General features: G+C 40.2%; 1 protein-coding gene across 14 annotated transcripts in view; it reads left to right on the plus strand.

Moving 5' to 3' along the window:
* Positions 1-778: 778 nt before the first annotated feature.
* Positions 779-18,035, plus strand: part of SMAD2 (SMAD family member 2) — a 48,828-nt gene continuing 31,571 nt past the window's right edge. For 2 of the 14 annotated variants that reach the window (XM_065046854.1, XM_065046862.1), the window contains exons 1-3: positions 824-900; positions 4,297-4,341; positions 11,554-11,846. In XM_065046854.1, the coding sequence (XP_064902926.1) occupies positions 11,611-11,846 (236 nt within the window). In that variant the 5' untranslated portion in view covers positions 824-900; positions 4,297-4,341; positions 11,554-11,610. Of the gene's footprint in view, positions 951-1,298; positions 1,560-2,875; positions 2,901-4,296; positions 4,342-11,553; positions 11,847-18,035 lie in introns of those variants that run through there. The other 12 variants (XM_065046859.1, XM_065046866.1, XM_065046855.1 and 9 more) reach the window with 11 other exon arrangements.

The raw sequence follows: 18,035 nt of genomic DNA on the forward strand, positions 1-18,035 counted from the left end.
GGGATTGAGCTGCCCGGTTTGGTAGCGACTCATCAATAGTCTGGAGCACAAGTGTGATGGGAGCGGCTGAGGGACCTGGGGGGTTCAGCTGGAGAACAGGAGCTGAGGGGACACAGGGACACAAAGAAACGGCCTCAAGTTGCACCAGGGGAGGTTGAGGTTGGATCTGGGGAACAATTTCTTCCCCAAAGGGCTGTGGGGCATTGGAACAGGCTGCCCAGGGCAGTGCTGGAGTCACCAGCCCTGGAGGGGTTGGAAATACACACAGATGAGGTTCTCAGGGACATGGGACAGTGCCAGGGGTGGGTTAATGGTTGGACTTGGTGATCTTGCGGTTCTTTTCCGTCCAAAATGACTCTTGCCATTCTGTGGAGGAGCGCACTACTTTTTCTCAGCTCCCACCCGCGCCCGGGGCGGAAGGACCCGGGGCCGGTAGCGGTGCAACCACAGCCCTCCAGTGCGGCTGCGCGCCCACAGGTCACACAAGCCTCCGCTCACCGGCCAACCACCCCTAGCGGGCGCGTGAAACAGTGAGTGACAGCCATCACAACCAATGAGCGACGCTTCCACGCCCCCGCCGCGCGGGGCACGCAGCCCCTCCCACCCGGCTCCATCTCCCTTCTCCTCGCGTCTTTTTTTTTCTTTTTTTTTTTTTTACGCCGCGGGCACTCGATTGGCTCACCCATCCGCCAATCGGCAGCGTGGGCCGGGCCTCCGCTCCTTTCCCCCAATCCCTGCTCTGTCTGTTCTCAAGCGACGGGCACCGCAGCCAATGCGCCGCCTCCCCGCCTCCCGCCGGGGGCGTGGCGCGGCGGCAGCCAATAGGCGGCGCGGAGGGCGGGCGCGCAAGGGACGGTAGCGCTGAGGGAGGAGGCGGCCGCGCAGCTCGCCGAGGAGGAGGTTGGTCCCGGAGCGGTTTCGGCGGGCACCTCGGCCGCGGGAAGTGGGGGGTACGCCGGGCGGCTGCTCCGCGGGGACGGGGAGTCTCACGGGGTGTGGGGGACGCCGGGCCGGGGCGGGAAACCGGGGGGCGCCTCCCCACGCCCTCCTCCCCCTTTGTTGTGGTGGGCCCGGGCGGGTCGCGGCCGGGGGAGCGGGAGGGAAGGGCGGCGGGAGGCGGGCTGGGGCTGCATGAGGGGAATCGGGGATGGTCGGTGTCACCCCCGGCCGCTCACACGGCGGAACAGCCCCCGGGGGAGGGTGGGGAGGGTCGGGTTGTGGCTCCCTGTGTGTGTACGAGGGGTAAACGGGGAAAAAAAACGTAAAGTTCTGCTTCTTTCTCTCCGCCCCCACCCCAGCTCTGCGCTTCTTGCGGAGCTCAGGTGTGCTGGGGTGGTGGAGAAAGTTTAGGAGCGAGTTGTAAAGAAGCGTCGAGGGTCGCGAAGCGTCGCTTGAACCCTTTTGTCTGGTGCTGTCCTGGTGCAGAGCCACGGGTGTGAAATACGCGCTGCCTACACGAGAAATGGCCACGCGAGTGGAGAGCAGTGGTTTTCTTCATGGCTCTGGTTGTGATGCTGTAGCTGTCCCTATGCATTATAAGATGTCAACAAACGCGATCTGTTAAGTGTTTCATCTACCCTGATAAGTAGAAGTTGTGTTGTGATAAATGCAAATAGTCGGTGTTCCTGCAGAGTTGTAGAGTTAGTTCCTAGTTGCAGTTTTTTCCTTTGTTCTGTGGGGAGTGGAAGGGAAGAGAAACAGTGACACTGTGGTATTTTTATTTTTGAGTCCTCACTCTGGAGAAATAAAAGTAAAAAAGGGTGAAGAGCCCTTGTGATAGTCTTGGAGAGCTGTGGAATTGAGCAGTTGGGGTTCAGACTGCAGCCTAGTCTAGTGTCTTTTTGGTTGTCCATCACAGTGTTTGACTGAAAAAAAAAATAACAAATGTGTGTTGTGCTCCTTTCAAACACTTAACAAGCAAGGAGATAGTGTTAAGAAAAAGTTTTATGTGCTGGATTTACCAAATGAGTGTTTCTGAAAATGCTGCAACCGGTGTATATTAGGTGTAGAGCTCATGTTATCACAGCTCATGGTTATAAAGGAGTCAGATTGCATCTGTAGCAAGAAGTATATAATGACAGCTTATTAGGAGACCGCACGTAACAGCAGGTTTGTCTGTTCTTTAGCGTTCCTCTCTTAGCCTGGAGAGCTGTACTTTCAAACTGATTCATGACATTATTTCTGTGGGAGCTGGACTCTGTAGTGAGAGACTGATTAGTCTTTACTTTGTTTCTCCTGGAAAAAAGGAGAAAACCCAAAACAAAACCTCTTGTTGTTAAAGCTTCTCTTAGCAGAACAAGGTTGTTTTTCAGACTTTCCAGTGTTTTATCACGGTGTTGGACCTTTCATAGTGTGTGAATAAATTGTTTGTGTGTATTTGTTCTGAAGTGAGCTTAAAAACTGTAGCATTTATAAAATGTAGGGAGCTAGAGGGGAATAACTATAAATACAGAGGAGGTTTTGAAGTTGCTTCCCCCCGTTTGTTTAGCACTATCCTGATGAAAGATAACATGAGTTACAAATGCCTTTAAAGAGAAGGAGGTGAGCATCTCATTTAAGGTGGTTTAAGCTGAACTCAAAGGTGAGTCTAAGCATACATTTGACAATATATTGGGCTGTTTAATAGAGCAACCTGGTAGTTGATTGGTTTTTGCAGTTGTGTGGGTCAGACTCAGAGTACCCTGACAGTCACCAAAAAAGAACAAAAATGTTTCAAGTTACAGCTTTCTCCATGGGAGAAGCTGGATGTGTGTGGTATAATCTTGGAGAAGAACTTGTCAACTTTCCTGAGGTTTTGTGTGATGATGAAGAACAACATTGAAAAAATGAGGTTCAAAAATTGGTCTTTTAACTGATCTTCTTTTCCTTCCTCCAGAAGTTAGATTCATGAACAAAATCAAGTAAGTTTGGATTACACAGTGAATCTCCAAATGAAAGGTGCTCCTGGGTTCTCCATTTTCCTGTTACACTTGATCTTTCAGAAGTGCTGAGCACCAGTTGATATAATTGAATTTATTGGAGCTTAAAGAAAAATCTCTGCTTCTGAGAGCAACTTTAAAACCCAAAACTTGTTTTCATCTCTCTAATCCCTTTCCCACAAAAGTCCTGGGAGAACAGGCTTTGTAGTAATTTCTGGATAACAATGAATCTGAGCTCTGCTTGAGACTGAAGAGAATTCCTCAGTTTTGTTTGTATAAAGAACAGTACACAAAGTTTTAATTATTATAAAAAGTATTCTAGAGTTTTCAAATGTATTCAATGCTGCCTTAATGATTGTGCATGTAAATGCCCTGTAATTGAAAGCATCCATTTATGGGCCTGACTTGCTAAGTGAGCTGTAAATTCTGCTTTTCAGATTGGATTTAATGACTTTTATCATAAAGCCACAAACTGGTTGTGAACTGTGCCGAGAGGCAAACAATACCTAAGCTTACTTTGCCAAAATATTTGTAATTGTTGATTTGTTAAACTGAATTGCTGCAGGTCATGCGATGGGATTAGGTTTTTTGTAATAGAATGGAGAGTACAGGCAGCCCTGTGTTCAATCCTCTCTGGGCCAGAAGAAATTGGCTATTGCAGAAAACCTTCCTAAATGCTTTTCTCCACTTCCAGTAGAGAAACTGTGTTACAGGCATCATTCCAGATGATATTTTATTATGATTATGTGCTTTTGACAGCCATAGTGTGAAGTAAGACCAAGAAGAAACTGCGGGAGAGCAGCTCCTGGGTTTCTTATCAGTTTGGTCTGGGGCTTAAGCTTGATTTAATTACACTGGAGCAATATGAGCTTAACACAAGATGCTCTTTGGTGCAGAGTGAACTCTGCTTATCAGGGAGTTGGGGGGGGCTGGCTTGTTTGAAGAACATTTACCTTAGGCCTGTATTGAAAGTGAACTTTCATTAACTAATGGTTAAATGCAATTGTTTGTGGTTTAAGAAAGTGGAGAAGCTGCTAAGCTATACAGAAAAACTGAAACAGGTACCTGCTAATCAGTTCTGTGAATATTCCTGTCAGATTTAGCCCAGGAGTAATTTTATTTTCTAAAATAGTGGAACTGACACTTGCCTGTTACACATGGAAAATTTTAGTCAAAACAAATGAGGTGAGAAGGGCTTCAACTGCTGTGGTTTGAAGTGCTTATTCAGTGCTTTTGTGGGGCTATTAAGGTATTTTAGTTTTAAGAAGCAATATTGTGAGGTTGTTCATAATACTAAGTAGGTGGAAGAAGTATGGTGCTTTGCAGAGACAGCTGGATTGACTGCTGTTGTGGTAATTTTCCTCTTTTGTAATTCTAGGAGAGTTGCTAAAATACGTTGGTCCTATTAGCAGTTTAATCAAAGGTCAGTAAAATTAACATCTCTTCTTTCTCATGTCTCTAGTTGCATGCAATTTTAGTATACCTTGAATACATGTGTAACAGTGTGCTAATTTTCCAATAGCAATGTAGGGGTTTTTTTATTACATTTGCCTGTAATTTGCTGCAGTCCTTAGTAATTGAAGAAAAATCCAGCTTCTGAAGCTTTCATAACACCACGGTCAAGCTTCTTTTAGTTCTGTGTATGAGAAACATGAGTTTTCTCATTTGATTAATAATCAAACTTCATGAAATGAGTGAGAGGAAAAAAGTCTACTTTCAAATTAGGTGGGTAATTCTGCTTTCAATGAGCTGTATAAAGATAATACAGTTACGCAGTTTCGAGATGCAATAGTAGGGCAAAATAACCTAAAAATTCCTGGGGAAATTGAGTCTGTAGATAGGCTCGTTACAAAATCCTCATGCTAAAGCTGACCCAGAGGAAGAATTTTCCTTGCTCCTGTCCCCCCAGATGACAAGCAACCTGCCTTGAACTTCATCAGCTCATGTCAAAGCTTCAGAAAAGTATGTATGTGACTGCAGGTTTGAGCTTCTCCCCTGTGACAAAACCAGGTCTTTTTAGTATGTGTGTGTAGGGGAAGAAGAAAGAATTATCCCTTCTGAAATCTCGAAAGACAGTTTTTGGAGGGGGTGTGGTTGCAATAGAAGTTAAATACCTTGTCCTGTCAGTTCCACTGAGGTATTTAACTAGAGCGTATCCTATATGAAAGGGAAAAGACTGGCTTGGATTTTAGTTCTAACTTCATAGAAAATTCAGATTTCCTGCAAATTGAGATCATGAACATCGGGAAAACTTTCTCAGATTCTGCTGTGAATAAACTGTCTTTTTGTTGTTTGGAATAATACAGCCTAAAGTATCCAGGAATGGATCATAATTTAGTTTTGCTTCTGTTCAAGGCAAGATGAAATGCTTGTTTTATAATTTCTATCAGTCTTAATGACTTTGGATTAATATAGAAGACATATGCGATGCTGCATAAGCTATGCCCTTTAAAACTTCAGTTCTCAGTACTGTTTAGCCTAACATAAGGTCTTGATACTGCCTTAATTAGATGGTGCTTCAATTAATGTGGCATTATTCTGAAACCACTAATATCACAGGGATGCCTGTGAAGGGAAAGGGTGGATATTTCCTCCTCTCCTAAAAGATCTGAAATACTGTGCACTGGGTAAAATCAATAAAGAATCTTGTCCAAATTCCAGGTCTAATGAAAAAAAAGCATAGCCTTTTCAGAAAAATCACAAAACCAGGACTAAAATAGGGAGGAAATGAACTTGTAGACTTTCTCTCAAATGCCACAAACTATTTTCCTCGATCTTCTTTCCTTGGGAGCTTAACTTCTGTCCTCTTTATTCCAGAAGAGCTCTTGCGAATGAAATTCCTCTAAGCCAGAATACTTCTAGTAAAACCAGAGGAGATCAGATTTCTTCATTTCAAGTTTAAGACGAATAAGCAGACTGATATGAAATATGTTGCATAAGGCTTTGGAATAAATTAGCCAGAAATCACTTGATATTTTTGGTAGCATCAGTGTATTTGTAGTGTGTTCCAGACGCTCAGGAAAGGAGAATTTCCCTTGAAGATTTTAGTCTACTTAGCATGCTGCCCTTAAGGTTTTCTTCGTCTTTTATGCTTAGTTATTGCTGGGATCATGGGCTTAATATTTAATACTTGTTCCAGAGAGCCACAGTAGAATGGAATAATAGCAGACATGACTCAAACTGTGACTTTAAAAGTTGCCAACTATGACACTGTTTGACCTACTATAGAAACACGTGTGCATCAGGAAGCGGAGATACACAACAGAGGCAGAGATGAAACAAATACCACCAAAGTTAGGCAAATTGTAAATTTTAATCCGTTGGGAATAACAGCACGTGCTCCCTTTGTTGCAGCAATCTGGAGACAGACTCAGAACTCTCTGGGTAACAGAGTGAGTCCTCCTTCGAGTATACAAATCTGTATTTTTAAGGCATAATCCAGAGAACATGGAAAGGGATAAGATTGTGGAAGTGTTTGTTTGTTGTTTTTTTTGTTTTTTCTCTGTATCACGCTGCTACCTTGATATTAGTAGTTCAACTGTAGTTGAGCTCAGAAAGGGGTCTCAAAAATCTACTTACAGTTACTCAGAGTCCCAGAATATCGATACGTTGTGGTGGGAATAGTACATAGGAAGGTAAAAGATCAGATTTGGGCTGTGATGTTGGGCCTCAGTAGAAGAGAATGAGTAAAGGAGAGACAATGCAAAGAATAAGCAGTGGCAAGGCACATTTAACATCCTTAAAAGCAAAGGCTGTAAATAGGTACTTGGTTTTTGGAGGTGGTTAACTGTAGACTAGAAGGAAGTAACAAAAACTATATTGCAAGGAGGAAGGGATGTTACATATTAAGCATGTATTTAATCTGTGGCCATTTTAGCAATGTGAAAATATTTCTGGCAATGTTGGCAAAGATTGTTTTCTGGGTGCATTTGGGGAAAAAGCAATTTTTTTTTTCTGGATGAGGAAAGTGTACATTGAAAAAGACTAGAGGAATGTTTTTAGTAAGAGGCTATTGTCAAAGGAGGAGGTGTGACAGGGTGATTCTTCAGGAACAAAGATCAAAACTCTTTATATTACTGTATCAATTTAAAGGCAAAAGTTACAGGTGATGAATTGAAACGAGATTTTACTGGTCAAGAATGAGCTGCAACAATGACTCCTAAATCCCTTAGTATAAACATTGTATCCAAGACCATCTAGGTCCATACCTTTAGAACTCAAGGCAAATTTTTGTTTGAGCTGCTGCCAGATGTTCAGCAGCAGATAAAAGGTGCCCACCTTCTGTCTCCAAATTCCTTGTGAGGTGTAGATTTCTTTGTGCTTTTAATTGTAGTGTTGAGAGCTTTAGGGTAATATAATAAAAAAAGATAAGCAAAAATATAACTGTAGACTGATAGGGTTTTTCTGTGGTCTTCAGATCAGTCCTTATGCAATATCTTCAAGGACTTGTAGTTAAATTGAAGTAGTAAAGCTTTGAGGCTTGAGATCTGGCCAGAGGAGCTTCCAAAACTGTGTGTGCGGCGTTCAGATACTTTCTTTGTGACAAAAGGCTAATAGTCCTCTCTTGGAGAGAGGGACGTGATTCAGATGTACAGAATCCTGAAGCTTGTGGACGACGTGAACATACACGATTCTTTAGCAAAGCTTGCAGTAGTAGAACAAGGGCCACTTTCTGATGCTAGAAAGAGATCAAATTAAAGCAACCAAAAGTACTTCTTGAGACAAGTGGGCAGTTAAACTCTGGTGCTGTCTGCCACAAGAGGTTGTGAAAGCAGGTTCAAAAAGTGGTTAGATGAATTTGTGGACAACAGGTCCATAAACGGCTACTAAAGGGAATAGGTAGGAATGGAGCCTTTAATTTCCTGCTGGAACAGTTTAAGATGCTGAAGAATTATGAGGAGAATGGACAACATGTAACAGCCAGTTTCATGCATTTTCCTTGAGCAGTGAATCCTTTTGCCACCTTTGGAGACAGGACTACCCCGTAGGGTATTTCTTCTTAATTTCTTTCTTCCTGCATTTTCCTGGCATAATTTGCATGTATCAAAATTGCTTAGAATTCAGCCTAACTGTGCCTTGTACACTGCCTTCTCTAGGCTTGGAGCAGAGTGTCACTTTTGCAGAAATTAAACTGGCTGAAATATTCTCCTGTGAGCACTCATCACAAGTGGCTGAAGTATTAAACCGAGTGAAGTCCTGCCCTACTTGTGTCACATTCTCTCTGCTCAGCCCCTCAAAGACATGGGGCCAATACAGGAAGAATTTAGTGAAATTCTTATTAATACCCCTGGCAAAGCCCTGGCATGGCAAAACAACAGCTAGAAGGAAAAAGTTAGTTTAAGCTTCTCAGATTTTTAGTCTGCAGCTGTGGTGTATGTTGATTTTTTTGTTGTTATTTGATTTTTTTTTTAAACAGCTGCTAAGCTGCAATAATAATTGCAATAAAGGGCTCTTTAAGTGTGTCCTTTTGGTTTTTATTCTTTAAAATCAGATCAACCTGTGCTTTCTGACAGCTTCTGCAGAAACTGGATGAGCAAATGTCTGTGGGGGAACTGGTTAAAACCAATTATAATATTTGGAAATTTCAGATTAGTTACGTCTGCATGGAGAGTCTTCTGGAGATGGGAAAAGAAAGATTTTTATTTATTTTATTTATTTTTTTAAAACCTCTGAGTATGTCAAAATAGTATGGGAATTCAAATGTAAAGGAAAACCGAAACGTATGGGGTTTCTAAATTTTCTTCCCTGCTACAAGACTTAAAATATGCATTTGAAGCAGGAAGGCAAATCTTAGTTAAAAAAAAAGAGCACCAGAGAATCCAGAAAATTGTATATAGATCAGTGTTACGTCTTAGAGGAGAGAATACTGCAAAATTGGACACCTCATCACAAGGGGTGTTGTAAAGCTGAAACATTAGATAAAAGCAATGAGGATGTTTAAAGGACCTGGAAGAATAGTCAATTTACCCTGGTGGTAAATGAGGCCCTTCTGAAGTGTGTATTTTATAAGGCTGACAATCAAAGGAGTATTCTGGGGAACTGAAAGGTGTCAAATTTGAAGCTAAGGAGCAGGAAATATGTATACTATGTGTCAGTGAGCTCAGCAAACAGGAGAATTGGTGTGTGGATAAGCAACAATACTGGGACTCGGTTGCATGTGTCTTGTCATCACTGAATTCATTGTTCAGATGTGAAACCACCAATTGGTGGTGTTCAAAGCGGGATCTTTGTTGCAGAAGAAGTTACCATCTTTGGTTTGGTGTTTTTTAATTTCTTGCCTCTGAAGCATCTCATGTTGGCTTTGCTCAGTCAGTGAAGTCTTTATAAAGCTCTGAGTGACCACGGTTCACTCAGGGAAAAACAAAACAAAACACCAAAAAACCCTCAGTTAATTAGTTTTTACTTAGTTATCTACCTGAGTCTTTCTGGAAAGCACTAGTGCTGAGGTGGAGGGTATGGGCACCTGGGCTTCTTATGGCCAGAAGCTGTTGTGTTGGCTTGACTCCCCTTGAAACTGTACCCTGAGTGTCCTAGTCAGTGTTTAATTTGAAAAAAATTGGATATTGAGTTTATTTTTCTTGTGTTTGTAGCAGCCAGGACTCCTGTGCAACAATTTGTGATCTGCAAAACCTGTAGTCTGAAATATTTGGGACAATTATGTAATAATGTAACATTACTCAAAGAATAAAGGTTCTTTTCATATTATAGTCTGGTGAAGAAGCCTTGACTTTTTACCAAGGCCTGTACTGACAGGGCAAGGAACGAAGGTTTTAAACTGAAATACTAGGTTTAGATTGGATATAAGGAAGAAATTTTTTACTATGAGAGTGGTGAGGCATTGAAACAGGTTACCCAAAGAAATTGTGCATATGCCATCATTGGAAGTGTTGAAAGTCAGGTTGGACAGAACTTTGAGCTACCTGACTTAGTGATCCATGTCAGGGGGTTGAATTAAATTATTTTTAACCAAAACCATTCTATGGTTCTCTAATTTGGAATAGATTCTTTTGAATGACTTGCATAAAGTTAGTGTTAATCTTGACTCACTCTTAATGGGCACCTCTCTCTCCTTGAACCCAGAAAACTACAATTCTTGCTTCAGTCATATTTTTAGGTGCTATCAGAAGCTCGTTTTTGGAGGTATATTTTAGTTGAAACTGAAATGTCATTGCTGCTGGATGTTGTGTCTCATGGAAGCTGGAAAGTTATGATTTAAAGTTACCTGTAGAATATGATTTAGTGTTAGTTTGACCTGTCAGTCCTCACTGAAACTGCAAAGACATGATGAGGCATAAATTAGCCACGAATACTGTAGCCTGAAGTATCCCAAATAATCCATGCTGTTTTGCAGATGGAAAATTTCAATAGGATGAAGTTGGTACATTTTGGGTAGAAATGAGGCACGCACCTGTACATGATGGGGAAATTTGTAAGCTGCCTTCAAATCTCAAATTAAGTAGCCTGAAGGTAGTGTTAGCTCCTAGCTAAAACAAAATATTTTCAGGTGACCGAACTAATTTATACAGCTTGGAGATAAGGTAGCTTTCTGGACGTGAAATACCCATTTGCTGCTTGGAAATAAGGTTGGTTTTGACTTCAACCCATAGGGCCATTATGTCCTAAAGCAATTTCGAACAGCTGTCTGCCTGAAATAATACGGTTGATTTGAGGATTATGTTTTAATACCTCAAACTAGCCTAATAAAAGCTGCAAAAACAATATATGTATATATATATATATATATATTTTTTTTTTTTTTTTCTAAATGGCTGTCATTTTTCTTTAAAATGATTCGAAGTGCAAATTGCAGTGAATGCTAAACATAGCCCAAGTTTCAGCATCCCTTCTAATCTTTCATTTTATATAAACATCCTGATCAGGTAGTTGATACTATCAAAATTGAAAACACAGTTCTAGTACTCCGGTGCCTGCAAACTAAGATTTTAGATATCCTTTAATGAATTTTGAAAGACTTGATGATTTTAAGTACTGCCAGTTGAGAAGTTTCATTTTCTGTAGGCAATTGAACTCTAGGGTGCAAGATGGGAATAAGCTTATTACCAGATTGGTGAGAGAATTTCAAGTCAGTGTCCTCAGTGAAACAAAAGCTGGTAGTTATTTAAAATATGACAAACAAAATGAGAAAAGGCTTGTGAAATGGCTGGCTGTCGGAAGACTTCTATCAAGCCATAATGACTAAATGACATTCAAAATGCAATTTGGCTTGCTAAATATATTTGGAGATGGGCAGAATGTGCATATATGTATATGCAATGTGTCAATCATGTGTGGAAATTTTTAATAAATGGCTAAAATGAGCCTGCCTCCGTGCGAAGTTAGACTCAAGTTAACTTCTTTGTTTTCTGGAGTTGACTTTAGGCAGGAAAGACTTGTAGAAAAATTAAATATAAATTATAATAGCCTTAACTGTTGACGAGTCTGCAGCAAACTTGCATTTTAACTTTAGTGGTGAAATTCTGAACCATGATGAAGACAATTTCTGAACTATTATCTGCCTTGTTTTGGGTTGCAGTGTTCTATGGCATTTAGTAATGAAGGGTCCTAAGCAAGGTATTAATATTTGTTTCATGTGAAACCTCAGTGCTAACGTGTCTGTTTTGTTTTGTGTTTTTAGGGATCGGACAGGAATCTCTAATTTATTGCTTGCTGAGTGTTCTGTCTGCTGAAAGTCATGTCATCCATATTGCCATTCACTCCACCGGTGGTGAAGAGACTCCTGGGGTGGAAAAAATCTGCTGGTGGCTCTGGAGGGGCTGGTGGTGGTGAGCAGAACGGTCAGGAGGAAAAGTGGTGTGAAAAAGCAGTGAAAAGCTTGGTCAAGAAGCTGAAGAAAACAGGACAGCTGGATGAGCTCGAGAAGGCAATTACCACTCAGAATTGCAATACAAAATGTGTGACGATACCAAGGTAAGTACTGTTGTATTTGAAATTGTTACAGCCACTTAAGAAACAACTACATGGATATTTAGGCCATCCCATGAACAAATGACTACAAAAAAAATCAGTTGCATGTTTTTGATTCTTTAAAACATGTTTTGGTTTTACATAGTGCTTGCTTTGTGAAGTCACAGTTTCTAATGGTAACTTTACGTTTCAATTTTCATTACTATGTAGATTCCAACTTGTGTTGTATTCTGGTGGTGCCTAGCACAGCTCCTAGTTTGTAGCTCTGCCTTATGCTTTTATTTAATAACCTTGTCTGTATTCGGAGGGGCAAACTTGAATCTACGCTTCTTTAAAAAAAAAAAAAGACTAGTTTTTCCTTGGTCAATACTTCAGTCATCTAATTATTTTCAGTTGTATATAGTAGTTTTATTTTAAGTTGTACAAGCTGCATCCATTCTCCATTTTGAAGGGGAATTTTCTCTTTAGAGGCAGGTTGCCGGAAGACCAGTTTATTTACTGTAATTATTATTTGTTATTGGTTAACGAAAGTGCTTTTTATTTAATAACCTGGAGTATTTCTAGAACTGCTCTTCTGCTCCTGATATATATATACAACTAGGTGAACGACTTGCATTTACCCCTTTGAATTTCTCAACTTAATTCACAGCAGCTGCTGTGTGAGAGGCAAGGGTTATGTTTGTCAGTATAATGCAGTCTGCTCTCAATTCACGCCGTACAGAAATCCCACTAAGGTGCATGTGTAAGCTCATTATGTGTGACATAAGTGTCAAATCACTTCAAAGGTGTGTTTTTCTAGGAAAATTTAGAAGATCTGGTGGCACAGGAATATTCTGGGCACTTAGCCCGTTGTCACTTAGAATACTTTCTAGGGGAGAGAAAATGCATCTGGTTTATGAACTTAATTTCCCCATTAGCACATTTGCTCCGGCTACTTTTAAACTTTGTATTAATCATAGCGCAAGCTAGATTTGACTGGTGTCAGTAGTGATTTCCATATATCAAATGTGTTATAGCTGTTAGATCTGATAATGGTTTTAGCATTCTCTTTTAGATTTGACACAGCTTTCTGGGAAAAATCATAAGTATGTTCTGAATGAATGACGACTTGAATTCTGTTCTCTCTCTTTTCTGCTCACCTTTTGTTTCCTATGCTGCCCTCTGCTTGTATTTTCTTCCCTAGAGCAGTCCCAAAGTTCTCTGGGTTTTCCTTCTGCTTCCTTCTTTTTGCCAGCTGGAAAAAGAATCAGAAATAAAATGTTTGAGTTTTCTTGTCTTAAGTGTATATCAGTAAACTGAGATTGGAACCTGCAGAGACATGGACTTTCTGAGTTGACATGCGACGACTTTATGATTTTTAGCAAGTATTTACTATGACAGAGACAAAATGCTTAATTGGAAGGTATTTCATATGACAGAAGGTCCATGTGTCATACAGAGCTTCACTTGATATAAAATGTATATCTAACTTTTAGAGCTCTTAGAGAGACTTCCTAGAGCTCTCCTGCAGAGGTACTGGGGCAGTAAATGTTACTACTTAAGAGGAATTCTTGTTTAAATGTAATTTTGAAGATGGTGTTGGGAGATACAAACCGAATGCCAATTTATCATTGTTTCCATAGTCTACTTGTCGTCTGTATTTGACTATCTCCTCCCACATGCGTGATTGTTTTGTGTTCAGGTAAATATAGTAAATAATTCTTTAAAACAGACTACAAAACTCAGTTTTACTCTCTATAGGCTCCATATTGTGACCAGCAATCCTTGCTGGGCTGTGATGGATGATCTTCCTCTACCCTCCAGTCCGCTGTAAAAAGGACTGGACCTGCATTTTGTTTTTCTTTACTACCTCAGGAGAAGCTGGTCGCCTAGAGAGCTCTTCGCATGGTTTTAGTTATTACACAAGGTTTAAAATTAAACTAAGAAATGGCTTTGGTATTAAGGGGTGAGGTATCAGGGTTGCCAGCAGCACTACACAGAATTCTTGAGTTTCGTAGTTGGCTTTTGGACTGTTGATATAATTTAACTTTGACAGCAGTAATCTGGGTTCCCAAGGAAGAGCAAATGTCAGCTCAGTACTGTAATGACTTCTGGAGATTCTTGGTCTTGGATTTAGTAAGTTAATGAAACTGCTGCTTGAGACCAACTTTAATGAGTGTCTTTAATGATCTGCAGATCAGCAGGTCTAAATAATAAAATGCTGAATTTGAAACTTTTTGTTTTCTTCCTAGTCAGCAGGAAGTTTGAGGTGCTAAGCTGCTGAGATGTGGTTCTGATGTGACCGACCTTTCCACATGTTCTGCGTGGGGAGGGTTTTGTGTTTAGTTTTGTGTGTGTGTGTTTAACCTTAGATTTAATTACTAGTACTGTTTAACTCAGTGTAGATATTGCCAAATGTTGTGGGATGCTTCAGTTTGCAACTGCTGCATTATTCCCTCAACAGAAGTTTCGGTTGTGTTTTCACAAAATTCTGGTCCCCTTGGAGATTTCCAGTGAATTTGATACAGTACTTTATACTTTTTCATCATTGAAACCTAAAACAACTCAACGCCTACAAGTTTTTTGTGTTTTCTTTTTTTTTTAGAAGCTGAGAGCAAAAATTGAATTAAATTGCCCCTTAAGAAATCTGAATATTGTCATTGATAACCCTCCTGTGATTGGGATTGTTCTGTTTCTGCGCTGTTTGTCCAGGTGACTATGCATTCAGTGAGGCTCATACTGTGTGTACTATGCAAAAGCTGCTCGTTTAGTAATTAACACAATGCGGGCTAATAGACGTTCCGAGAAAGCAGAGGCAAACAGATGGAGTGGGTGTTGGCATCGCGCAGCAGGGGTGCTGAGCTCTTCATAAGTGGGTCAGTAATCTAGAGCAGAGGCTAAATAAGTACAGAGGTCCTTTTGACACTGGCCCTCTAAGTAATTTGTAGTTATCTTGCTGAATCCTTCCAGCGAGCCAGTGGGATTCTAATCGCATAATCCCTGTGTATCCTGAAACTAAATGTTGGCATGTGAGTTCACTTTTCTAAAATTTATGATGAATTTGGTAGATTTTAAGATGACGTCTTTGCACTCTCCCTTGCAGTTTCGACACAAACAGAGCACAAGAAGAAGTCAGTGAAGAAACAGAGCATGAGCATCCGTTTATGAAGTAATTCTTAGAACGGAGCAGTTTCTTCCTTATTAGCATGGGTTGTTCTGTTGAAATAAGTACTTTGTAACTAGGGATAGCTAAAATCAAGCCTTTAACCAAGCAAACCAGGTAGTGAATAGTCAACAGGCATATTCATAGTCTGTCTACATTATTTAAGAAGTCATTTCAGTGGCGACAGTACAGAGTATTAGAATCCAAAGTAGGGAAACACAAATCCCTCTTTTCAGTGTCCTGGTGTTTTGGTATTTCTGTCTTAAAAAGAATACAGACATGCTTCATGCTTGCTTCTTGCTACCTTTAAATGAGACCAAAATGCACCTGTTTTTGAAAAATGCCTGATACTGTACAAGTAACAAGAGTTTAGTGGGAGTAGGTTTGGGATAATGTTGATCTGGGATGTTGTAGCTCTTCTATTTTTAAAATGTTAAAAAAAAAAAAAAAAGCTAAGGGAAGCATTGAGTTTTAAGACTCCTTTGTGATGTTTTATGTTCCTCTAGAGCATACATATCTGAAATCTAATGCAGAACTGTGTCCTTCCTAAGATGTCCATCCATATCACATGCAGAATTCTCCTTCCATGCCAGCATTTGGGAAATTTGCCAATTGTGGTAGGGTCTGTTAAAAGATGCGTCTATAACATTTGTTTTTCTCTTCCCAGATGTTTGTGTGCTCATGTCAGTACTGCAGAAGGGTTTAACACAGCATCAAATGACGTCCTGATTGATAACTTCAGAAACTTTCTTCTTGAACAGATAATTTTTTTGTTGATGTTAATAATAGTAGTTACATTATAGTTTTTACATAAACTTTTGATGTCATGTGTGGAACGGTACTTAACGCCTGAATCTGAACTTTAATGGGAGATCCTGAGTTTATATGAGGGAGTTAAACTTTATCACTACTTTATATTAGAGGAAACTACAGCGCAAAAGCAGAGCAATGTTGAAGGTTGACGAAAAGTGATCTGGCAGTTCACTGGCAGAAATAAGGTTTTTAGACCAACTTGCTTGAATCTCAATTCAGAGAGTCTTTGCTGGAGCGCTAGTACCATGCAAGTGCTTTAGATTCTTAGGTGGAAAGCAGCGGTTGCTTCCAATGCGGAGAGAAGAGTAATTGTCTGTCAAACTCTTGCTTTCCAGCCTGCTGTGCAATAAGAGTTTTATAAAGTATTTTCTGAAATATACTTTCTCTTGCTTAACAGTTCAATATGTATGTAGGAAATGTAGTCTTATGTGTGCCCTCTGTCCTTCTTGCTTAACATGAGGACAGCACCTCTGTGCTATGTTTCCTGTTTTTCAGAAGCTTGCTTTTGCTTTGTTTTCTGCAGCCACCCAATTCTGACTTAAGTGGGAGTGCAAGAGGGGCTCAAATCCTGCTATTGTTTTTTGAAGAGTGTAGTTGATTTGTGGGACTTACTGTAAACAATTAGACTTTGGAAGCATCTGACTTCTGCTTCAGAAAAGTTGAATTCTGCATATTTTATTACCCAGAGAAGAAACTCTACAATGGGTTCCATGGTTTTGGGAATATGGAAGATCTTCAGGGAGTGTTTGAAATGTGAAGCAGACAGACAGTTGCAAGTGAAGTGATTGGTTGACATTGAAAGCAGGAGCTAATTTCTGACCAGTTTCACCATTATTGCTGTTTCTTTGAGCTTGTTAGGATGAAATGGTAGTATGTTAAAGCTGTAAGTGATGCATATCTTTCACTTCAGCCAATAGTCAAAGTGGATAACTTTTAAAATTGCTGTTACGGAATAATAAATCACACCCTGATTCTCCCAAAGAAATAGCATGGTGGTGGTTTTTAAGCATTGTGTTCAGAATGCCTTTTTAATATTTTTTCCTTAAGAAAGTAAAAATGTGATAGTCTACATTGACTGCTTCTGAAGGCTGTAATGTGGTGGGTTTTTGTGAAGCAAAAATGTGCAAGGGTTTCTTCTCCATGTGATTTCTGAGGCTAAAAGGCTGTTACTGGTGTTAAAATGAATAGTGCTATTGACACTTGACAACTTTTCTCATACTTGTTTACAGTGTCCAGGAAACAAATCCAGTATATCTTAATGTTGTTGTATTTCCAATGTACCCTACAAGGATTCAGCTATTAAGACTGCAGAATCTGGTGAAGGTTCATCATACATGTGAGGGCAAGACCATTTGGCATGGTCAGAATTCCCTACATAAATGTTTTTCTCTGTTATTCTAGTGTTATTCCTTTGCTTGCTTGTCCTGTAGCCCCTTGTTCATTCCTTGCAGTGAATTAATGCTATGGATTAGACTTTACAGCCTAAGCATAGTTTACAGCACATGTTAAGATTGTTTTTTGAGGGCTGACTCTCTTTATTAGTGTAATAACAAGCCTTCATATGTGGAACTTCTTTTTTTTTTGTGCTGATTGAAGTGTCTACAAAGGAGTTAAGAGCAGAAGTAAACTTTTTCAACACAGGACAGTGGGCTTGACTCTGCTGTATAAAAGCAAACAGATCTTTTTTAAATGATGGCACTTTGACGCCTTTTTCTTCACATAGCTGAGTAAAAAGTCATTTCTAATTTAGGTGTACGAGGCACAGTTTTACTTGAATATAACCTGTGCTACCAGTTAACATGTCTCTTTGAATTCCTTGGGAATATTTGTTGGAAAACTGATCACACAGGTGCATGCAGTAACCTAGTTTTAAGGATGCTTTTGATCACCCATAGAGCAGAGTTGTCAAGCAAATGTGGCTTCTAGAATAGATTGTTTTCAAGCTTTAAAATCTTTCCCCAAAATAGGTTACTTCAGAGGACAGCAATACAGAAATTCCTTTGTTCCTTCTCAGGTTAAAGCCATAGGAGATGGGTGATTTTGGCAATTACACTGTAGGGGGAGATTCTTCCGGAAGCTGTTTGAGGAAAGTTCCCAACATCTGCTGCTAAGCTGTGAATTAATTTAGCTGAGGTAGCTGGATTGGCACAGCAGATCCTAAAATAACATTGTTATCCAGACAGAGGTGAAATCTCTTTTCCCAGAAGTAGAATTTGACACTGTAGGTTTGTAGCAGA

Source organism: Columba livia, chromosome Z (assembly GCF_036013475.1).
Source record: "Columba livia isolate bColLiv1 breed racing homer chromosome Z, bColLiv1.pat.W.v2, whole genome shotgun sequence".
In the NCBI taxonomy this organism is placed as follows: domain Eukaryota; kingdom Metazoa; phylum Chordata; class Aves; order Columbiformes; family Columbidae; genus Columba; species Columba livia.